Source organism: Synchiropus splendidus, chromosome 15 (assembly GCF_027744825.2).
Source record: "Synchiropus splendidus isolate RoL2022-P1 chromosome 15, RoL_Sspl_1.0, whole genome shotgun sequence".
Lineage (NCBI taxonomy): Eukaryota > Metazoa > Chordata > Actinopteri > Syngnathiformes > Callionymidae > Synchiropus > Synchiropus splendidus.
In genome coordinates, this window is record NC_071348.1 from 2,226,684 (window position 1) to 2,251,475 (window position 24,792).

The 24,792-nt window shown below is 49.0% G+C and overlaps 1 protein-coding gene across 2 annotated transcripts in view; it reads left to right on the forward strand.

Annotated features, from left to right (window-relative positions):
- The first annotated feature begins 500 nt into the window (after positions 1–500).
- LOC128746667 (G patch domain-containing protein 8) overlaps positions 501–24,792 on the forward strand; it is a 29,245-nt gene continuing 4,953 nt past the window's right edge. Inside the window, exons 1-2 of one of the 2 annotated variants that reach the window (XM_053843872.1) lie at positions 502–1,046; positions 20,918–21,043. In XM_053843872.1, the coding sequence (XP_053699847.1) occupies positions 840–1,046; positions 20,918–21,043 (333 nt within the window). In that variant the 5' untranslated portion in view covers positions 502–839. Of the gene's footprint in view, positions 1,047–20,917; positions 21,044–24,792 lie in introns of both variants that reach the window. The other variant, XM_053843873.1, reaches the window with a different exon arrangement.

Consider the following 24,792-nt stretch of genomic DNA (forward strand, 5'->3'; position numbering starts at 1 on the left):
ATTTGCTTCCACGTATCTCTAGGTTCCGCTTTTCTACTGATTTAGTGACTTTATTTTGATCTACTTTTTTAAAGAAAGCCACTTTCATCATTTGGAGACCCACTGTTTTTCTCTCATATTACATAAGGAAGTGGCACAGCGTCACACTGTGCACAAGTAAGTCAAGAAAACAACAACCAAAACATATTATTTTTAATTAATAAATGATGATATTAAAATGAAATATAAATAAGACCTGGTCGTGAAGTTTCTTATTGGATCGTCACTAAGGTATTAACATCTCCGGAAGACAGCGAAGTGGAGACGCAACGCAAACCAGTGAACCTGTGTTTGTTGTGGTAAAGTTGGTAAACGAAGGACAATTGAACGAGAAGAGGAGCGTAGCAGGAGGAGCAAGAGGAGGAGGAGGCGAAGGAAGAGGAAGGCTCCTTCAATTCAGAGTTACTCAGCCACATCGTGGATCGAACCAAGTCTCGCTATATCCCACGCTTGGACACGATCCCGGTGGGGAGCGCGCGCGCACACACACACACACGCGCGCGCAGGCAGACAAGTGTGTCCGTGTGTGGAGGAGAGAGCAATGTGAAGCCCCGCCACCGGAGCTGGATCCCGATCATAACTACAGCAGTGTTGTGAATGGATTTACGGTCGAGGAATTCATTCGCGAGACGAGCGGTCAATAGTCAGCGGAGAGAAGAGCAGGATGAAAGCGGGGAGCTTCGGTTCCAGCCTGCGACATCTCGGTGGCGAAGCGGAGTTTGGGAGCCTCCATCACTAGGGGCCGAGCGGGAGCGCGGCTCTCTCAACGTGCCAGATGCGGAATCCGAGGTTTGGTGCGCATGACTCCGCGCTTTTCTTCAACTCTCAGTCAGCGCCGCCTTCTCCGCGCTCAGACTCGTAAACCAGGAGCGAGTCGGAGCCCGCTCGGTCTCGGGATGGCCTGTTATTACCTGGTCATCAGCTCCACGCACCTGAGGAACGGACACTTTCGTCGAGTCAAAGGGGTCTTCCGCGGACCCCTGTGTCCTGGAGCCGGCGACTCACCGGTAAGAGCTCGGTCTCCATCAGTCCCCGCGTCTTTCCGTGTCCCAACTGAAACGCTCCTCTGCGGGAGGCAACTTGAGACCGGACCTGGCGTCCCAACACTGGGGTGTGTGACTGCCAGTTTCTTCAGAGTTGACAGTTACAGAGTTTACTTGTGTAACATCCCTCTTTCCTTCTAAAACAAATGTTTCCAGTGAGACGTGGTTGCGGTATGAGTCGGATGTGGGTCTCTACCTGTGTTAGAGGGGATGCTGTGACGGCACATGTGCAGCAACTGACCAGATGTGATGGGGGGAGAAGTCAAACACAGCGGATGTCACGGTGTTTCTCACAGGCATGTTGACTTCAACTGTGCCTGGCGGCTTGCACACGTTTACCAGAAGTATCTGCACTCTTTGTGAGGAGAAATCTTGGCGACGACTCAGGCACTGAGACCTGTGAACCTGTGAGTTATGAAGAATCCCAACAGTCTGCTGTGCTCATAGGCTGGGAGTTTAACCTGAGTCACAGATCTGCTGTGAGTGGACGCTGTCGGCCACAGGAGGGTTTTGCAATATCAGTCAGTCACGGACATGTGTGCCATTACAGCCTGTGAAGAAATGCAATTCATTCTCTGTGTCCAGCTGCTTTCTAAGGTCCGATTGCTTTTTTGGATCTTGGAATTTTATTCGTTGGACTGTGCCAACTGTGTGTCTGGAGGGTTTCTCAAGTGCCAATCCATGGAGTGAGGGTGGCCACGTCCATCATGAGTAGAAGGTGTCACATGGTCAGAGTCAAGTAAGACCACGTCTGACGTGGCAACCCAGTGAACAGGTCGCAACACAACTGGAAGGTTCCACACACGGCAACAAGTAGAATTCTTCTGCTTCTTTTTCTTCTTCATCTTCTTCCTCTTTGGGCTTCTCCCTTCAGGGGTGGCCACAGTGGATCATCTTCTTCCATCTCACCTTGTCCTCTGCTTCCTCTCCTCTCACACCTACAAACCTCATGTCCTCCTTCACCACCTCCATCAATCTCCTCTGTGGCCTTCCTCTCCACCTTCTGCCTGGCAGCTCCAACCTCAACATCTTCATCTACCAATGCACTGGCTCTCTCTCTCTCTCCTCTGTACATGTCCAAACCATCTCCATCCAGCCTCTCTGACTTGGTCTTCTAAACACCTGAGCACATGTGCTGTCCCTCTGATCCTATCATCATTCTGCTCACTCCCAGAGAGAAGCTCAGCATCTTCATCTCTGCTACCTCCAGCTCTGCCTCCTGTCTTCTCCTCAGTGCCACTGTTTCCAAACCATACAACATTGCTGGCCCCACCACCCTTTTGGACACTTTCCCTTTCATCTTCGACCACACCTTTTTGTCACACATCACACTTTCCTCCAATCATTCCATCCTGCCTGCACCGGCTTCTTCACCTCTTTCTTACACTGGTCTTTTGAAAGGTCTGCTATGGTTTTATGCGTGAAGGTTATGCTGTTTTCATTTATTGGGGTCAGTGGCAACACACACAGCTCAGCCAAGATCCACCTGCACTTCTACTTCAATTCAGGAAATGGTGGATTATGAGTCACGGATTTAAGTTTGCTATTTTTAAATGTTGTTTTTGTGCATGTTCTTAACTGCAGGAACTAGGATTCTCTCTTTGTCCACATGAAGCAGTTCACACTCTGTTAGTGCTTGGAGGAGATGGGAGGTGCAGGAGCTCCTGGGGAGTGTTTGGTGTGTGACCTGGTCAGCCGCGGACGGGACCTGATGAGCGGCCATTTTCCTGTGAACACTCTCCCCTGGCTTTGTGTGCAGCGTGTCTGTGGACATGCATGACACATGGAATGCATCTCCATCTGCGTGTGTGTTGCTCCAGGCTTTACTGTAATCACACATTATTCATGAGCTCCTAATGTGAGATGAGACAAACTGATGAGCTGATGACAAGTGTGATGAGACAGGAGGAAAGGAGCAGCTGGTGCGTGTGTGTGTGTGTGTGTGAGAGAGAGAGTGTGCACCCTGTACGTCAGTGCCCGTCTGTCATGTATGGTCTGAGGCTGAAAGCAGTTGAGCAGACTGGAGGAAAGTAGCAAAGCTCGGAGCACTCGGACTCAGCGCTGAGAAAAACTTGGCCCAAAGTCAAACTCTCAGGTTTAGTGGCTCGAAGATTCTGATGAACGTCGGCACACAACCAAACTTTGTCAGTCAGTACGTGGCTGAATCAGGCTTTTAGCTAGGCTTTTGAAACTGGGCGTCCGAAACCCCGCCCCCAACGCATAGCCCCGCCCCCTCTCCACACACCATGTCAACAACTGACTAAGCTGTAAACAGCTTTGTTTTTTACCAAAATGACTTGATAAACAAAAAATAAACAAGCATCAGAGTCAAATAACAAACCTGAACAGACCATGATACACAAAGCCAGGCAGGTCACAGGATTGTCACTGTTGAAACAAAGTCAATGTAAAGGCTGTTCTGCTCAGCCACAGTCTCATCTCCAGCGGAGCCGTGTGATGGATGGTTGAGTTTTTAACTACCTGACTGTCAGGCGTCTCCTGGTGAGGTTCGCTGGAGGCTCCAGGTGTGCGGGAGTCTTGGCCATTTCACTGGGCGGCAGATGAAAATCCAGAGCGACTCTCAAGCTCACAGGGAGTGATCTGGCTCTGCATTACAGAAGCTGTGACTTCAGTTGTTGGGGATGTTTGTTTAAAACCCTTTGTGTTGTTGACATCATCCTCCTGCGCTGACTTGCTTGGATTTATCTCCTCATGTATTTAGTCATGTTTGAGGCAACTTGGCAAAGCAGACCAAGAGACGCTGCAGTGGTTGGAAATCTGTTTTCAGAGTGAAGGTTTTAGGCTTGAGCATGTTTTCATGAACAGCAATTTCAACCAGATCACCAACTGGAGACATGACTGACACCTTAAATAAACGTCCAACCCACAGGCAACGCTCAGTGACTGGATCACTGGCGATGGACAAATGTCTTCACTGTAAAATGTCCCACAACAGGCTTTTTATGAAAACAAACACCTGAGTTAAAGAACAAACAGAGATGAACTCTGTTGCCACAATAACCCTTTCAGATGTACGAGTCTCCTGGGCAGTTGGTTGTCGGCTGACCCTTTTGATTTATTTAAAAAAAACATAAAAACATAGCTTTATAATGATTTTTTTCTCATACTACGGGCTATTGTGTCTACAGTTTTGTTCATCTTCTTTCATTTTTCTTCTCTCTGTGTTAGATAAATTATTCTTTTTAGTACCTTAAAATACTTGAAATAAATATTTCAAATACTAGTATTTGTAAACATATTTTCAGCATGCGACTCTTACAGGAAAGGAAAACATCTAAATGTGTCTGAAAGTGGACACCTGCATGTGGAGCCGTCTCAACAAAGCTGTGGGAAACGGTGACACATGGGTCACAGTGAGGTACATACACAGATGTGAGAAATGCACCTGTGGTCTGTGCAACAAAAAGGCTCTCATTTATCAAAATACTGTTTGCTTTACATCCCGGAGCAGTCTTGAGTAGGCTTCATGTATATTGGTGCTGAATGATCTTGGCCGAGTCACTGCTCATGAACACCTCAAAGGGAGTCAGTCGGTATTAAAGGCGACCAGGGTTTTGGGAAGGTCAGGGTTATGCATCCATGAATTCAGGACCTTCCATCTGCTGCCGTTCTCCTCTGAACAGCATTTCCCATCAGAAATCCCTCCTCTGTAGAATAACACTGGCACGTGTGCGTGTGCACGCTTCCCACTGTTCCTCCACTGAAGATCACTTTGATGTATATTTCACTGCTGCTGCAGAAAACAGATGAATCGCCGCCCGTACAGCGTGGTGTCAAAATGAGTGCAAACGCTCCGCTGTGTGTGTGTGTGTGTGTGTGTGAAGTGTCTCTGCCTCTGCACCCTCATGTTTTCACTGATTCCTCAGGGAGCTGAACAGTGTTTATGGAAATGAGGTGGCATTTAAACACATGCTCTCAACCATTATCTTGAAACAACTGTTTAGGCCCTGAAAAAAAAACGTAACAAGCGAAACAAAGTCGTTCGGGTCAGAGTCAGAAGAGGAAACATTCTTCAGTATCATGAGATACGAGGCCAGAACAGCCTTGTAGTGATGAATAAGACTCATTCAGGTGAGCTCATTGGGACAGCAGGTGGCAGTCGCTTTCCCAAACAAACAAACAGCATGTGCCTTGTCCTGTTGTGAACATTTCCTGAAGGTTTCCCTGAAATCGGTCCACGACCTTTCAATGGATGGACCACAACACCCCCCTTGGCGGAAGCCAGGTACATGTGGGGTCCACCTCGATTATTCAAGATTCAAGATATGAAAATGATATTCAAAGAACGTCAGTCTAGTAACGTGTTAGGAAACAGAAAGAAGTGAAAAACAACCATGTTATCAAGGGGGAATGTCGTGTTGAACACAGCCTGACCAACATCCAGGCATGGAGCTTGTGACCAGCAGCCGGCTCAGGTGAGGCTCTGCCATCATGCGCTGGACTGGTTTCATTCTCTGCTGTAGTAACTGGCACCTTTCAAATGATCTACCCGCGGCACCCAGCAGGGTGAGCTGCCTTCCCAGTGGGGGAAAATGGCAGCTGGACAGGGAAAAACGTCTGTTCAATACTGGACAGATCATTTGATGAGTTAGGACATGGAGCTCTCAGACCAACTCAGCGCGTCACGTCTATTCCTTTGCTGATTCACCGAGGAGGGGCTTCATTCAGAAATAAATGAACGGAAATAAAAGTGAATAGAATGAACACATGGATAGTGTATTTCCACGTATATGTTTCCTCCTTTATTTGCCTTAGTTTATGTCCACAGTATTTCTACCTTTGAACGATGCGCTCCCAATCATTCATGCATAGGGTTGTTAGTTTTCTCCTGTTTCACAGTGAACGTTACATTTTTTAGTGGTTCATCAATATACAGCAAATGCAAGAACATGCATCATGTATCATGAGGTGCAGCAGGAGTCAACATTCAAATCGACATGTTCTCATCGGCGCTGGATGTTTGAAAATGAAGAATCCCTCTGAAAGTATTTCTAGAACCAATGTTTTGTTTAGTAGCAACAGCCGCCTTTTGATGGAAGCAGCAGGGGGTGTCGGCGCAACAAGCTAAAAGACAATATGGAGACGCAGGGCTGAACATCTGGGAGCCAGTTCAGAGCAGCGCGCCTCATTTTCATCTCTTGAAAGGAGCCAGGAGAGGAAGCACAGCTTTCCCTGTCTTTGCTAATTAGAAAGAGGTCCTCCCTTTGACATTCAAGGAAAAGCAGCGGAGGCGGCGAGACCAGAACTTATGCTAATATTCTGCAGGTTGTGGATCTTCATTTTCCATAATGAAATGCAGAAAGTGTGATGGTAATTTGAAGTCACCTTTCTGTGGTTGGAGTCACCCACATAAGTTCTGCTGCTTCTGTGGTCTCACTTCCATCAGTAACCCACCACGCACCATGGAGAATGATGAGGATGGAATGGTCTGTTCAGAAACAGCTGCTTTTGTTGTCGTCATTTATGTGACTCTCTCAGCTTGGACTGCCAGGAGGCAGCTTCAACAGTCTCTCACTCCGTGGCCGGATGGGGCGAAATCCGCTGAGCAGAATTCACTCTGAAAAAACCATAGAAGAATCAATGAGCTGCTGACCGACACCTGGGATGATAGACAGGTAAATAATGCCGAGATAAAAACACCGGACCGGAGAAATAAGTTCAAGCTTTTGACCCCATTTAGGCCTCAGTTTTGGCCACATCAGTGGTGCAACTCCACATGGTGCTGTCATTCATTTCATCATTTTGGTTGTTGGTGCCACGTGCTGAGTCAACAACCCAACCTGATATTGCCAATAGTCCTCTCAATTTCAAGCTTTGTCTGGCTGATCACAGTGGCCTCAGTCCCATGCCACCCTGTCACCCTTTCCCCAGCCTCTCCCCCTAAACCTGACCACCCAAAACACATGACTAACCTCAACCAAACTGAAACCCAGTTAGAATCACCCAGTTATTGTGAAATCTTCATCCTCAAATCCAGGCTTAACCTCGTGGGGTCATATGGTCCTCACAAAGAGGTGTTTTCCCTGAAATTGGTCCTCACTAGGAGAGATATGCTGAAACACACACACTCACTCACCATTAACTGTGTCAGAAAGAAACTATGAATGGCCTTGATACTGCAGTTGCTCCCATGTATTACACTCTCACACACACACACACACACACACACTTGCTTAGCCATCAGTCTGGAGTGAAGCAGGTGAATACTAAAGTAGTGCATGACTCCGCGGTCCCTGCTGACCGCTGCAAAGTGCTCCCACTGATCACCGCTAATGTCCTCCATCACAGCCTCTCCACCCTGCTAAACTGCTGTGTGTGTGTGTGTGTGTGTGTGTGTGTTTAAGCGTATCTATGGTGACCACCAGGTTCAGGGGAAAACACCCCCTCATGGTGGGTTTGTGTGGGTTAAAACGTCTAGAATACGTGAGTCCTGGTGAAGGTTAGGCTGGGGAAAGGGTGATGGCCCTGAGCGGACCCCACAAAGTGCGTGTCCAGAGGAAGCTGTGGAGCAGGGAGGCACAGGTGAGAGAGGACGGATGGCAAGAGGCTGAGGGCCGGCAGAAGACAGTCGTCATTGATTTGAACACTCCAGTCTTTATTGACATTTCGTTTAGCTAATGAATCCATTACTGCTTCATGGCACGATAACCTGGACTTGATAACCCAGAAGGTTCCCTGGAGATACGCCTTCACTCATTCTAAAAATCCACTCTGTTTCCGCTTAGTGCCGCGACTCTGCTGAGGCAGCAGACGCGCGGTGTGTCGTTCTAGTCAAGGTGCTGAATGTGAACCCTCAAATATTCACGAAGAAAGTCAAACAGTGGTTCATTCCATTCTGCACATGACTGCGTTGCATCTCATAAATTCACCTCTTGAAACATGTCATTTCCCTGGGTATATCCTCGCCCCACACAGCCAGACATTTGCTGCAGCCTTACAACGTTTCAGTGAGGTGCAGCTTTAAGTTGACTCAGTGGCGGTTGGTGATAAAGTGGTGAGCAGTGAGTTTAGCTGCACCGTAAGCAAAGGCTCTCAACATTTTTATCTCCAGTTTTGTGGTCACACTTGTCCTCTCTCATAAAATGAGCTCAGAATTTCCGTCGTGCTTTCATAAGCAGCAGCATCTGGTTTAGCTGTTTGTCATCCGTATCCGTGTTTCTGGGGTTCACAACACTCTCTCTCCACCTCCTGGTGTGTGTTGTGCCGTTCACGGGATCACTGCAATTTCAAGTGCTATAAAATGCAATTGGGTGAACAACAACCATAAACCATGGCTTTGATAGAGCTGCGGAGCAGAGGTCTGCTGCTCTGCTCCCTGGCGCGTCTGATCACGTTCGATAGAAGCAAGCCCTCTCATTAGCCTCATTCATCTGGCTATGGCACAGTTGCTGCTCTCTGTCTCTGTGGGTCACATCTCCTGCCTCAAACAACAAAGCCAGTGTGTGTGTCTTTCATCACTGCATTCTATCTCTCATCTCTCAAACCAGTTACTTTGGCAGAAAGCCCCGAGGAGCCGCTCGAGCCGTGGATTTGTTTGTCTGAACCGACGTACATAAAGCAATGTTGATCATGGGCTTTTGTGAGTTGCGAGGGACGCGCTCACTTCAGAGCAACAGACGGCCGCCGCTCATTTAGCCAGTTAGTTGGGTAAACACACACACACCTGCACGTGCAGTTCCAGGCTGTTGGTGATTATGAGATGTTGCTCAACCATCTGGAGGTGGTGGTCAACAGCGGGAGGCTGTCCAGGTCCCAGCGAGGCATCGATGAACTCTGGAAGGCTTGGGCTGCCTGTCAGTCACAGATGTGCCAGGCGCCCAGGGTGTGCACTTGCTGTCGGTGGGAAGAATGTACTGCTGCAGCGTCTGTGTTGCTAATTCAAACTCACCGAGGGTGCACGCTCGGTTGTCCGACTTCCCCCGCTCATACACAGTATCATCTACCATCACGCATGTCCAAACAGGAGCAGTTCTGCTGCTGGGTGTTCATTTGCACACTTTTGCGCAGTTTGTGTCACGCATCTTAAAATGATATTTGCTTTAATTTGGGGCATTTTTTGGGGGAGAAATGGCCTCGTAAAAATGAATACATTATGAATGAATACAGTGGTACACTTTCAAACTTAATGAAAATGTGTTTACTGTGGAATGGAATTTGATGCCGCGGAAAAAGGCTATATAAGGAAGCCATTTTGTATTGTTTGTGTGTGTTGGTGGCTGTGAACTGAGGAACCCGAGAGTTGGAAAGTTAAGTGTGAGCAGTTTGTTTTTTCTATTTTTGGGAAGCGGACATGTTATTGTGGAACTCCACTCAGTTTTTTGTGTCCATTTTGAAAATAGCCTTCTTTGCAGCAATTTTCCACTTTTTGTAAATAGCCACCTAGTTCACAGCACCTTTGAGAGAAGACCACGAGAAATGGCACTTTTCTTTTTCTGAAATTAGTTTGACTTAATTGGTGACTCCAGTGAGTCAGTCAAGCCATCGATTCTCGAGTGTGGAACTGCTCCTGTTTACATTTTTAGCTGGGACAAACAAGAGCAAACATGGGCAACACAGTCCTGTGTGGTGTCCGGTTCTCAGAAGAAAACGGATATCTATGCAGCGCTGCAGTGTTTTCTCTGCGTGGAGGGAGACAAATGGAGCAGCGCGCTGACACTCGACCTTTGGGCCAAACAATGGTTTGCATCTGATATTGCCTGTTCAGTGTGAAACAGAGTGCTGCACACACACACACATTTCAATGGTGTGTGAAGCGACTCGGGCCCATCAAGCCTCAGCTCAGGGTGGAGGGAAGCAAGAGATACAGAATTCAGCCAGTCAATTCACCCCGACAAAACAAGTCTTCTCATTAAAAATGTAATCTCTCGCCAGGGAAGAAATGAAATGAATGTTTAAACACAAAAGACCGCTGCTGTTTACCACAGGACTTTAGCCAAGCTGTAACGTTTTTCACTCTCAAATGTGACCCAGAAACCTTCGTTTTGTTTGGCATTGCAGGATAGGTCAGTGGTGTCTTGGCCCCTCATGAGGCTTTGGACCCACCCTTCACTGTCTCCATCCTCTTTCAGAGCTAGAGCTCTTGTTTGGTCCCTTGATCCTTGGACTGTATTTTATATTTATATACTTTATCTTATATATAAGAGAAAGTATTGTGATCTGTGAAGTATCTGTGTGTCCAGTGAAGGTTATCAGGAAGTTTCTGTGTGGTTTTCCCACTACATACTGCTTTCAAAGTCGCCGCAGGAGCTTCGTTTGGTTTGCCCATCCTCCATTGCTCAGCATACCTGAATGAGTCAGTTGCATATGTGCTGTCATGGCTCACATGCTTGTGAGAGACAGATTAATTATGTGTCCTCCAGAGGGAGTCGACTTAGCGAAGCGTCTGGAGCTCAAGGATGACAAGTGTGACGGAAGAGCTGTTGCTCAGTTCGCTGACTTGGGTGTGATCCTGGGGTTGATCTTTAGATCTTGTTTTTGACTTGCCACTTTTCATGTGTGTGGGCCTTTTCTTTACCTTATCAAAAATAACTGTTGGAGAAACGCAGGCACTTTGCAGTTACAGATCAAAGTGGTGGAGGAATTTCAATGCATACGAACAAGTTTCCCTTCCAGCAGTCATCGACTCGACATCAAGGCTTTTCTGTTTGGCTTTGCAGAGTCTCACACAGAGAAGGTTGCTATGGCGCTTGCTGAGCTTCCTGACCAGGTCCAACCCAGGAGTCACTCACTGAATTACTCAACCAAAATGCACTGTGAGCTGTTGTTTAAAATAATGCAAAACACATTCCCCCTGTTGATCTGGTTGTTGAAATATTCATTGGCCGCATGACACTTGACCTGCCCTTGAACCCGCTCTGAGAGAGGTTTGTCATGGACAGACAGAGACTCAGGTTTTCTTTGTTATTGTTTACTTTGAAAGTATATTTTCTGTTGTCAGATTTGGCCATCATGTGGTCAGGAGGCTGTTCCAGCTCAGGTTTGAGAATGAGAAAAGATTCTTCTGCTGTGCGTGAACCACACACTAGTGATGGAGTGTTGGTGCGCGCCAAGCTCACTGAGCGTATAGCTAGATTTTCAACTTGCCTTCCATTCTAATTCAAAGGTATAATTTAATTTAGAAAATTAAAAAATACTGGAATTTTTCCTTTAAATAAAAAAGACCACAAGCACCCTCGATCACATTGTTTTCACGTTTGTCACATGATGATACATGGCCACATTATTTAATGATATAGAATAATAATGAATGCGAAGACTGAAATGATATGATCATATACAGTAGGTCATCAAATCAGACAGTCAAGAAGGTCGTCCAGCAGGTGTCAGTAGTCAGTGACACAGTGTCAACACAGTATCAGCACAGTGTGTCACTGTGTCCAAACATGTTCCCATCACTAGCACACACGTCTCACTGCTGTCCACTCTGGCTGCCACTCTGCCGTCAACTCCCCTCAAACTCTTGTTTCTTCCCTTTGAACAACACAACCATTCAACAGTGAATGACCTTGATTTTAAGGGTTGAGGTGCAAACGGATGGTCTTCAGTCTTCATCCTTTCCCCAAATAAAAGGGAGTCCTGACAGCATGATCACCAAAAGTAGTGTTGACTTTTGACCCTATTCCAGTGGCTGCCGCGGAACATATGGGAACAAACTGTCATGGTTCCAGGCTTCCGCGCACTGTGGTGACATGAAGAAATAAACCGACATCTTATCATTGACCTTTGAAAAGAGCTGTAGTTCTGCAGCATGTCCTCCCCCATGAACACAGGGCTCCTTACGTCTCTGAATGAAGGAACCCTTCCACCGTGAGATTGCACTTGCCATATGTGTTCATTCTGGCGTGTCACATGTTTACGTATCACGGCGCCTGCTCATGCATCTGCAGCATCGACAGCAAGAAGCAGACTCTCATCACTGATGCAGTTAGCGCCAGCCAGCCTGCTGCACTGATCCTGAGCTGCACAGCTCCGGGGGGCTCGGCTGCTGGGCGGCTGTGGTTGGGCTGTCTCGCTGCTGCGGTCCGTGCTCCTCCATGTGTCTCAGGCCCGTCGTGGCGCACCACCTTCACTGATCTTCATTCAGTTCAATTTAGTGCAGGATTAGATGAAACATTAGCGAGAGCCCTTTAAAGCAAGTGCAGAAGAGGACTTGTGAGCGGAGGCCCAGAAGATGTGCAGACTGTGTGGGAGGATTAAGTGTGGTGTGTGTGTGTGTGTGTGTGTATCGGCTTGTCACGGTTATTCATCAATTTCCCCACGATTCCACTTTTCTTCTGCCATAAACCCACAGGCAAGACGTAAACACCAAGTTTGCACGATGTGCTTCTCTCTGCCACGTTCTTGCTTCTGTTGTGCAAAACTTCTTTCTTTGCCTCCTCGATTCTTTAAAAAGCTTTGCTGTCGGGTCGAACCTCTTTCTTTTTCATGCCCAAATCAAAGGTAACATCACAAGTGTGAGTGGCAGTGCAGACGTGTGGGACTGAAGTGGCCCACCAGGGCTGCCATCACCCGTAGGTCGTGTCACAGTTGCCTTCCAGACTGTGTTCAAGCCTTGTAGTGTGACCGACCCCAGTTCATGGGTCTGCGCTCAGAGGCCTGTGGGTCCAGACCTGGCTCCAGATCCTCCTGAGTGAGGTCCACACCAAACACTGCAAGGCAGCTGCCCTTCCTGAACAACCATCAGACTTCAAATTTGTTTCATCAGAAATGGCGGCTGACGCTCTTCTGCTCGTGTTTTATGAGCACAATTTGTCACGGCCGTTCTTTCTTTTCTGAACTGACTGGTGACAGTGACGGGTGGTGGAAGGAGCTGTCAGAGGACAGATAAGTGCGAATTTGCCTTGGTGAAACTTGACTCCAGTCAAAGAGGGAGAGCAGGAGCAAGAGGTGAGTCGTTCACTGCCCCGACATCTGCGTCAAAGGATTGCTCTGGCTCTTCAGCACTGAAGCAGGAGGGGTGTCTGTGGTGCGGCATCGCTGAGCCTGCCGCGCGTGTGTGTGTGTGAGCATGTGGCAGCATGATATTTATGTAAACCAGTGTCATCAGGCAGGAATCCCAGGCTTGATGAGTAGCTCAATGATTCATCAGCCTGGCACAGGCAGGCATCAATAATGGATGCCAGAGTGGGTCATGCAGGATTGCTCGCCCCTTGATTAAAGCGCCTCACTTTCTACCTCCATTCACTGAGGAGGAATAGGGAGACTCTTGGTCACACACGCCTCGAACCTCGAACCACACGCCTCGTACGTCGAACCACACAGCAAAACCACACACGCCCCTCGCACCACACGCCTCGAACCATGAACCACACCACTCGAACCTCATACCTCATACATCATACCTCAAACCTTGAACCTCGCACCTCGCACCTCGAACCACGCACCACACCACTCGAACACGTATCTCATACCTCATACCTCATACCTCAAACCACGAACCTCGCACCTCAAACCACGAACCACGCACCACACCAATCGAGCCTCATACCTCAAACCTTGAACCTCGCACCTCTCACCTCGCACCACGAACCACGCACCACACCACTCGAACCTCGTATCTCATACCTCATACCTCATACCTCATACCTCATACCTCAAACCTTGAACCTCGCACCTCAAACCACGAACCACGCACCACACCACTCGAACCTTGTATCTCATACCTCATACCTCATACCTCAAACCTTGAACCTCGCACCTCGCACCTCGAACCACGAACCACGCACCACACCGATCGAGCCTCGTATCTCATACCTCATACCTCAAACCTTGAACCTTGAACCTCGCACCTCGCACCTCGCACCTCGAACCACGCACCACACCAATCGAGCCTCGTATCTCATACCTCAAACCTTGAACCACGCACCACACCGATCGAGCCTCGTATCTCATACCTCATACCTCATACCTCAAACCTTGAACCACACACCACACCACTCGAACCTCATACCTCAAACCTTGAACCTTGAACCTCGCACCTCGCACCTCGCACCTCGAACCACGAACCACGCACCACACCAATCGAGCCTCGTATCTCATACCTCAAACCTCGAACCACGCACCACACCGATCGAGCCTCGTATCTCATACCTCATACCTCATACCTCAAACCTTGAACCACACACCACACCACTCGAACCTCATACCTCATACCTTGAACCTCGCACCTCGCACCTCGAACCACGCACCACACCACTCGAACACGTATCTCATACCTCATACCTCATACCTCAAACCACGAACCTCGCACCTCAAACCACGAACCACGCACCACACCAATCGAGCCTCATACCTCAAACCTTGAACCTCGCACCTCTCACCTCGCACCACGAACCACGCACCACACCACTCGAACCTCGTATCTCATACCTCATACCTCATACCTCATACCTCATACCTCAAACCTTGAACCTCGCACCTCAAACCACGAACCACGCACCACACCACTCGAACCTTGTATCTCATACCTCATACCTCATACCTCAAACCTTGAACCTCGCACCTCGCACCTCGCACCTCGAACCACGAACCACGCACCACACCGATCGAGCCTCGTATCTCATACCTCATACCTCAAACCTTGAACCTTGAACCTCGCACCTCGCACCTCGCACCTCGAACCACGCACCACACCAATCGAGCCTCGTATCTCATACCTCAAACCTTGAACCACGCACCACACCGATCGAGCCTCGTATCTCATACCTCATACCTCATACCTCAAACCTTGAACCACACACCACACCACTCGAACCTCATACCTCAAACCTTGAACCTTGAACCTCGCACCTCGCACCTCGCACCTCGAACCACGAACCACGCACCACACCAATCGAGCCTCGTATCTCATACCTCAAACCTTGAACCACGCACCACACCGATCGAGCCTCGTATCTCATACCTCATACCTCATACCTCAAACCTTGAACCACACACCACACCACTCGAACCTCATACCTCATACCTCGAACCTTGAACCTCACACCTCGAACCACGAACCACGCACCACACCACTCGAACCTCATGCCTCATACCTCATACCTCGAACCTTGAACCTCACACCTCGAACCACGAACCACACACCACACCAATCGAACCTCGTATCTCATACCTCATACCTCATACCTCAAACCTTGAACCTCGCACCTCGAACCACAAACCACGAACCATGCACCACACCACTCGAACCTCATACCTCGAACCACGCACCTCTCACTTGCTTCACCATCCCTCATCCATTTCTCCTCTCCCTACTCTTGATCCGATCACAAGGAGATCAAAAGACCAGGAGAGAGGGACAGACTAAGATGGAGTGTGTGGGAGAACCACGAAGGAAAACGCCACAAATGAATGCTAAAACAGTGATATCCACACACAGAGAGCAGGAAGACATTGTCTCCTTCCCTCTCATGTGGGTGTGACAGGACAAAGCTCTGTCTATTAGGAGACACAAACCTCTAAACCCTGAGCTGCTCGAGTGGGCAGTGATGCAAGGATCGGGACGTTCAAACAGGGACAATGTGAACACTGCCAAACCAGACTTCACAACCCTGGACGTCGTCGGACTTTGGTTTCAGGAAGAAAGCAAACGTGATTCTGTGTTCCAGATGTGCGTAGCATGGAGGGTGGTGAAAGGTTTCAGTTGAGAGAAGCGGTGGAAGCTAGAGGTCATGGGAGCCCGGGCACCGCTCTCATCGCCCACCTGGCACCGGCGGGTCTTTGAAGTTTGTGAGTTGGCAGAGCAGTGTAATCTTCTATCCCAGCCCTAATCCCTTTCTCCAAATCTGTCACTCTCCAAACGGATTCATCTTCTTAACTTGTCCTTCATTCTAATGTGAGTGGCTGGCAGATTAGTCCTGTCGCGACCTGGTGCAGATAGATATGATCAGTCTTCAGAGGCACATGAGTCCTGCCGCGGCAGCTGACACCAGGAAACAACAGGCCAGTGTCTGACTCACTGCAGGTCCATATAGGCCCCTCCAGTCCGACCATCTCCCATCTGAACCTTTCTGCCAGAACCGTCCTCCCCACTGAGGAGACTACATGAATGATTTTTCAAGTCCTCCAGACTCCATACCTCTTTGTTTTGTTTGGCTTTCACACGAGGCGGAGGTGTGAGCAGTTGCAAAGGCACTTCTGTTGTGAACATGCTTAAAACAAAATATAAATGCAAATTAAATTATCCCCCCCAAAAAAAAGATCTTTGTTTTTTAAATGTGCTTCAGTGAGTCTCCAGCGTTGGTTATAGAAGTGAACTCTGACCCTGGCTGGTTGCGCCTCGAACCACACACCTCAAACCTCGCACCTCGAAACCATGCACCTCGAACCATGCACCTTGAACATTGCACCTCAAACCTCGCACCTCGAACCATGCACCTTGAAACTTGCACCTTGAAACTTGCACCGTGCACCTTGCACCTCAAACCATGCACCTTGAACATTGCACCTCAAACCTCGCACCTCGAACCATGCACCTTGAAACTTGCACCTTGAAACTTGCACCTTGCACCTCAAACCATGCACCTTGAAACTTGCACCGTGCACCTTGCACCTCAAACCATGCACCTTGAACATTGCACCTCAAACCATGCACCTTGAACCTCGCACTTCCAACCATGCACCTTGAACCTTGAACCTCGCACCTCGAACCTTGAACCTCGCACCTCAAACCTCGCACCTCGAACCATGCACCTTGAAACTTGCACCATTCACCTTGAACCTCGAACCATGCACCTTGAACCTCAAACCATGCACCTTGAACCTCGCACTTCCAACCATGCACCTTGAACCTTGAACCTCGAACCTCGCACCTCGAACCTTGAACCTCGCACCTCGAACCTCGAACCATGCACCTCGAACCATGCACCTCAAACCTCGCACATCACACCTCGAACCGCAAACCATGCACCTGGAACCAAGGTGCGTGGTTTGAGGTGCGTGGTTCACATAAGGTGCGTGGACCCGAGCGTGACCACGCTCCTCGAATCACACGCCTCGCACCGGTCCAGAGACTGCAGCTTTGCCTCAGATGCACCGGTGAGTGTTCGGAGCTTAGCGCGTGATCATCCTGTTCTCAAGGCCTGGACGCTGCTGGTGAAGCACATGCTGCTGTTGTTGTTTGGGATCAATATGCACTTGTTGCTGAGGAAACAAGCTCAGAATTGTTTTTGACTTGTGCTTGCAACAGAGGCTGCAAAACCAAACAATCACATTGACTGGGCTTTCATTTCTCAGGGACAAACGACCGTCACCGACACTCTCCCTCTGGAACTCAAGCGTACGCTGGCTGAGACCAGTGTGCCTGACTCAGCACTTCTATTCGCTGTGTCCATATGAAAGTCGAACAGCAGCTGCCACGTTCAATATGCTGAAAGGAGACTTTAAACAGGAATCACATTGAACTGAGGTCGATGAGGAGAGGGGTGGAAATAGAAGTGCATTTGAAAGCATCATCATGATAGTGCTAAAGTCCTGCTTCTGACACAAGCAAAGGCCACTGGCGCAGTTCCAAATATAAACTCTTCATCATTTATTTATTCTGTTTGTTTGGTGCGTGCTGCTCAGCTCCAAAGGTCATGGAATAGATTTAGAATCTAGTTGTCTGTGTAAGTGAGACACAGCAAAACCCAGGAGCAGCAGATGTGCTCCGCTGATTTGTAATGGAGACGGCAGAGTTGAGTAAACACATGAAGATCGGGGTGGCTGTACTGACACCGCCACCTGAGGAAGGCGGGTCGGCCCGGCCGCACCAGGCGGCCTGACGCTCCACTTTATTTCACATTGACTTGCTTGTTGCAACAGCCTGAGGCAGTCACACTTGGCCGTCTGGGTTTGAGATGGCAACGCTCCTGGGATATTACACAGGACTCCATTGGATCCAGGCCGTGCTGAGCGATCCAGATCTCAAGTGAGACTAAGATGGGGGAGACAGGTCAGCCTTTAGCCGCACGCTGAGACCGGCACGGTAGCTCCAGCACGCTAGCTTCAGCTGGCTAGCTCTGGCATGCTCAGCGCAGCACGCTAACTCCCATGTGCCCACTCCGACAGACTAATTCCGGTACGCTAACCCTGACGTGCTAACTCCAACACATTAACAGCGGCACACTAACTCCAGTGTGCTAACCCCGGCATGCTAGCTGCGGCACGCTAACTCCGGCATGTCATCTCCGGTGTCTCCGTCAGACTGCCGTGGCCCGACACAGGAATTCAGGGACGTTGGACAGCACACTCTCCGGGCCTGGTAATACTTCACCTGCGCTTGCCGATCTCGCCCCAGTAACAGGTGCACATGGCCGATGCAGAGAGCAGCAGGTCAAACACTGCGACGCGTGTCATCATCTTCCTTGGATTAGTCCCGGAAACATCGGCTTATTCAAACCGCTTCATTGCTTCAAGCCATTGCTTGTCACGCAAATATATCCCTGCTGTCAATCCGAGAAAGCTAAATCCATGAATTTCGCAGCCCCCTGCCGGCTCTGCTTCTTCAGTGGAAGTTGAGGTGAAAGAATTGGACACCACCAGCAGAGGAGCTGCTTTGTTATATCGCCACGGATCAATGGTGCATGTACAGCAGAGTTTGGGCTTTAATAACCAGCAGAAATGGGAGGCACATGTTTCAACCCGAGTTAATGGCCGCGGATCGATATGGAAGGGTGAAGCAAATGATGTGGAGACAAATGAAGGCTGCTCGCTGGAGCCTTGATCTTTGATGTCAGTCTTGTGCTCGTGGCTGCAGATCCACTGGGATGTAGACGGGAATCATTCTGGGAAAAGCTCCGTGACAATGACACGAGTGGCCAGGAAGGTTCGTCTTCACCAAGCGGAGCAAGCGCCAGGACTCAGGATGGACAGCATGATGATGTGCTCACTGGTTTGAGGCTGATCTGAACGAACGAGCGTTTTCTCACCAGAAGCCGAGTGGGAAGCAGCTGGAATTAAATAATGATTTCACTGAAACAAAGTTAATGGATGTGGATTCTTTTCAATGAGAGAGAATGAGGCGAGTGGTGTGATTCATCATGAGTCATTTTTCATGCTGAGTCAGCACAAACTTCTGGTGCTGATGGCTGCAACTACAATAAAAGCAGCTCAGACGACTCTTCTTTTACAGGGATGTGTTTGTCTGTGTTTTCCCCTCCACTTATTCCCTTGTTTGCCAGAAAATGTTGGAATCGCACAACTCTTCATTGACACAGCGGCAGCAGCAGCAGGGAGGAGCGGACCTCACCACTCATCTGACAAACGCAGCGGAATTGAAAAGCGCTTCCATTTACACTCACGTAATCACCGCGCCTGCTGCATTTGTGCAAGAAGAGCAGAGTCAATTGAAAATGTGTTTGGCTTAATTATTGCATCGCACACGTGTCAGAACCAGGGGAGCCTGACGGAATGAGCAACACATAACGCAGAGTAAAGGGGAAGGGAGAAGGCTGCAAATGCGGAAAGTGAGACGAAGGACGCCAGCTGAGAACAGACCGTTTCTGAAAACTAGTGATGAGCAAATGAGGCGTCATAAAGCGTCAACACTGTGTCACTGACTACTGCCACCTGCTGGACAACCTTCTTGAGCGTCTGAATTGACTCTGATTTGATGCCCTACTGTATATGATCATATCATTTCAGTCTTTGCTTTCATTATTATCCATTATTATCATCTTTAAATAATGTGACCGTGTATCATCATGTGACAAACGTGAAAACGATGAAGCGCGTGGAGTTTTTTTCTTCTAAATTAAATTATACCTTGAAATTAATTTGAATTAGAATGGAACAAGACAAGTCGAAAATCTGAGACAAAGTGGCTAAAGGTTGAAATAAATACATGATTCTACGTTATTCTACTAAACGGTCCCACGCGGCAGACACCTTGCGTTTCCCTTGGAGCTGCTCCTTAGATCCACAAAGACTTTCACAAGGAAGCGTGAGATCAGATTGTTTCAGCAGTTGCATCCTGTTGACAGGTGCGCTTCCTTATCGACTCGTTTTTGCCGAGTCGACCGGATTGCGGCACCATCACTACTGAAAACCCCTTCTTCCTTGTTCATTTAGTGGGCAGCTCAAGTCCACAGGGCCCACGCTGCTGTCCTCGCCTCCATGTGTTCCCTCTCATCAGATCAGCTTTTAAGTTCATCAGCGCCACCATGGAAGTATGGAAATCAGACCCTGATAATTGGTCAACGTGAATACAAGTTTAGAGAGAAGGAAGTGACAACCTGAAATGAAATTCCCATCATGTCAGGGCAGAGCAGAATTCAATAGTGTTTATTGGCAGCCCCTGGCCTGAGGGAAATTACATTCTGAAGCCGAGCATGGCATGAACGCACACACGCACGCACACGCGAGCGTGTCCTCGGACAAGAGGAAATCCTGATGTGAGCATGCAGACAAGCAATTTGTCCCCTGAGGTTTGAGTGCGCCATCGATGCATCTGCTTTTTCTATTTATTTCTTCCCACGTAGAATGTTTGCAGTGTTAAAAGGCGTTTTATCTGAATTATCATTTGTGCCTGTGCTCCATCGCTGCCGGTCACTCCACTCGCCGCCGTGTCTATCTTACTTCCAGGTTAGAGTGGCTGCGAGCGCAGCACTTTGCTGCCTTTGTGGAGCCTCCAGCCGCAGCACAAAGGCAATGGGCTTTAATGGGAAGCTGTTTAACAGCTTCATTCAGAGGCACATGTGGAGGCCATTACTGCTGATGTCTCCAGGACGGAGATTTGCTTGAAATGGCAAACACTCGCTTCCAACCAAGCGTTGGGCTCCGTCTTCTTTCCTCCCCACTCGACTCACTTGTTCTCCGTCTGTCTGTTTGTTCTGCAGGAGCAAGCGGAGAGGGCTGTGGAGGATCTGAAGGCTCTGTACTACTGTGAGCTCTGTGACAAGCAGTACCTCAGACACCAGGAGTTTGACAACCACATCAACTCCTACGACCACGCACACAAGCAGGTACATGAGAGGCAGCCTCGCTGCAGATGGGGGAACATGCTCTTCACAGCACTTTATTGTTGGGATGGGACACACACACACACACACACACAGGCTGGGAGAACAGATGTCATGCTTCGATCATTCCGATTACAGCCTGACCGGTGAATGCCGATCACTACCTGTCACTGCCGATCACAACTGATCACATGACAGCCGGCGCTCTGATGAAGCCCCGCTGGTTGTGGTGTGTCCGCTCCTCCCCACTCACTGCTCACTCGGCAGCGACATGTCTGCTGTGGAGCTTCTTTCAATCTGTCATGTAAAGTTTGCATCCTGCAGCACATGCCCAGGAAAATGCTGTGCAGAGAAGCGCCTTCAAATTAAACACTCCATTTAAAGCACCAGCACTTGACGGAGCACGGACAGTTTTCCGGACTCGTGAAAGTGAGACCGCTGGTTCCTCAGCAGCAGCTGACGCTTAGCAACACCCGTCGGTCCGAGCGTGTCATTCGGAATGATAAGAAAGAATTCTTAATTTCCCGGCGCTAGATGAGCAGCCTTTCTCAGGTGTTCTTAACGCGGAGACGGAAACGACCAGATCCGTGCCTTTTTTGAGTCAGGTGCAGCGTTCGTCAGCCACCTGAATCTGAAACTGTTGAAAACATCTGGAGTGGAAACCTTCATAAGTGCAGTGCTCTCTGTCTCAGAGTCCCGCTACAGTATGTAAATATTTCACGGACACAGCACAGTCCATAGAGACCCACCTGCGACGTCTCATATCGAACTAAATGTTTTTCAGTTCAGTCCTTTTGACAGAATAGTTGCTGCATTCAGCAAGGTTTTTCTATTCTTTACCACCATGGAGAGGTGCATAAAAACGTGATTTAAAGTTCATGTTTTCACATCATGTTCACAGAAGGTCTCATCATTTTGATTACAAATTCATTGTCGATCCATGTGATCAGTATCGGCGATCTGTAGCAAAAATCCTGATCGGAGCATCCCTTGTTTGGACACGTGGAGAGGCAGAGTTGGACTGCTGGAGACCAGAGGAGGACCTGAGGGTGTGACCTGCACACGACTCCAGTTATCCTAAAATATTATCCAGCTCCCTGCTGCCTTGCAGTAGCAGCTATTTTCAGTCCAAGATGCTAAACACGGGGCCCATGGCAGGAGACTAACTGCCTGTTTCTGTATCTGAGCTGCTGCAACATTCATGTTAGTCTTTGAATCAATTACAAGACACCAAAACCTAAGCACCCTTGGTTCCCTCAAGCCATCAGTCCAGCCAGGACGCAGTCTTCAGCTGGAATCCCAACTGCTGGCGAGGACCGCTGCATGTGTGTGTGTGTGTGTGTGTGTCCACAGCGCCAGTGGCAACTGTCAGCTCAGTGCCTCGTGCAGCTTGTTTCATGTGGCTGCCGCCGGCTAAAACAAAGCGCTAACATTGGCCTGCGGTTGCTTCAATTCATTTTCAAAGAACAATGACAGTGAGGGAAGTGTTGTATTGAATGTTGCTTTCGCTGCACAGTGTGGGCGTTGTGAAGTGGGGACCGGCTCCTCTTTGAGGACGTGCCTCTGTAAACTCGGAGGCATGGCTGTGTGTGTTTTGGTGGAGCCGCAGATTTCTGTCAGCAGCAACCTTCCGCCGGTGAGACTGAATGGAAGTGAGCAGGAAAGTGGGACGTCGCAGAAAAGCTGCTGCTGGGGCTTTTTCTCTAATGGTCCACTGGACTCCTGTCCAAAGCAACCTACAGTCATCTGGCGTGAGCTGTGACTCATGGCGCCGAGTGGAGAGCAGAAAATGTTTTTTTTTTCTTTCTGCTATTCGCGTTCATCGTCAAGGGGAACAGCACTTTGCGATTGCAGTGTTTGAGGTTTGTGTGGAGAAGAACTTTTGTTCAAATGCCAAGTGAAAAGCAGCGGAGATGAGGATCAGCTCCTCTAATTCCCAAACCTTCCTCCCATCCATCTGGGGCCAGGCCACCTCGCTTTCCAGCGACCGTCCGGTGAGCCCCTGCTGGGTGAGTGAGGTCCCCACCTGGAAGAGCCATTCATTTGACTGGTGACCGCAGGTGAAAGCTGGAGCATATTCTCTCTCCAGCACTCATGACTCAGGGTGCAGCTCAATGAAATGAAGCCATTTCATTGAGACTTGACACGACAACCTTGTCCACTTGCTGGAGGCAGGTGTGAAGCTCTGTTATTGCCTCTCAGCCGAGAAAGCATCTACAGGCTGTGTTTGGATGAATACTCACAAAGGTGGCAACATCCGTGTTGTGTGTCCCAAACATCGGGGAAACCCAGAACAAGAAGCCCGTCTCAGTCCCATGTGGAAATGAATCAACTGGTCTCCGGTTGCCCGAGCCTGAGCTGCCTTTGATGCATCTGAAAGAATATTGATGGGAAGCCTGGACAGGCGGATTCAGCTTCAAAGAACATGTCAAGATGGGAAGCAGGAGTGATATTGCTTCCTGCTGCTGGGGACATGACATCATCTTTGTTAACATGAAAAATCCTCTCCCTTGTGTGCACGCCGATTCTTTCTTCATCTCTTCTAAATATAGTCGCAGGTTTTCCTGCTGCAGCATTTGTTTTCAAATGGAACAATCTCCTGCTTGACGCCAAAGGAGGAAACCTGATTTATTTGCGTCCGGGTTCCAGTTATTTTGCTGCTGTTAGATTCCACTAGTCCCTTAACTGTCCAGTCCAGCTCCATGATGGTCCGGTCCTTCAACAGTCCGGTCCCTCAACGGTCCAGTCCAGCTCCATGATAGTCCGGTCCCTCAACAGTCCAGTCCAGCTCCATTATAATCTGGTCCAGCCCCATGATAGTCCGGTCCCACAACAGTCTGGTCCAAGATGAGATGAGTGTTCTGTTGTGGGACTAAAACGTCTTCAGGTTGGAACACAGCAGCATCGACAGCATTCCTCCAGGATGTCTGGTCCAGGAGGCAGATGTTAGGCAGCAAATGATAAAGCAGAGCGACAGTCACTTCTGTTAAACTCAGCAAAGATTAGCCTGATGGCTGTCATCTGCGGCATAAAGAGAGGAATGAATAAATCATGGCAGTCTGGGTCTGTGAGTTCTGCCTTGGCAGCCTGAAGTGCAGCAGAAGCTTGCGCTGGGATTGCGGACAATGAAGGAGATCAATAGAAACTTCTGGTAAATCTGGACATTGTTCTTTCATCCATCCCTCCGTTTTCTTCCTGGAAGGCAGTGGCCCTGACTTGCTTGTTTCCAGCATTGCTTCCACGTGGTTGGATTGGAGTTATGTTGCAGGGCCCCTCACTCATGACCCACCCGTGAATGGCGCCTCATCGTTGCTGCGTCCAGCTCTCTATTCAGAGGGACCTGAAGAGCAGGTTGCTGGGATGTGGGGGGAGGGAGGGCAACTGGAGTGCGCACAGGTTGCCCCCCTGTTGTGAGGGTGCAGCACGAGCGACACCGTGCCGACATGTTCCTCCATTTTGTATCATCATAAAGTTCAGAGCAAAGATGTGGTGCATTCCGTGGTGGCTTGTCCCCCCTGAATAAACAGCACATCTTTGTGTTTGTGAGCCTTGGGTGGATTGCACACTGCAAGAGAGAGGAGACAAAAGAAGAGGAAAGAATTGTTGTGAACAATGCGGTATCTGTTCGCCAACTGGAATGTGCCGTCTTTAGAAACAAACACGCGTGTGGCGAGGAAAGGACGAGGCACACACACACACACCTGCCGAGCGTGGATGAAGAAGGGATTGTGTCAGGAAAGGAAATCTGAGGG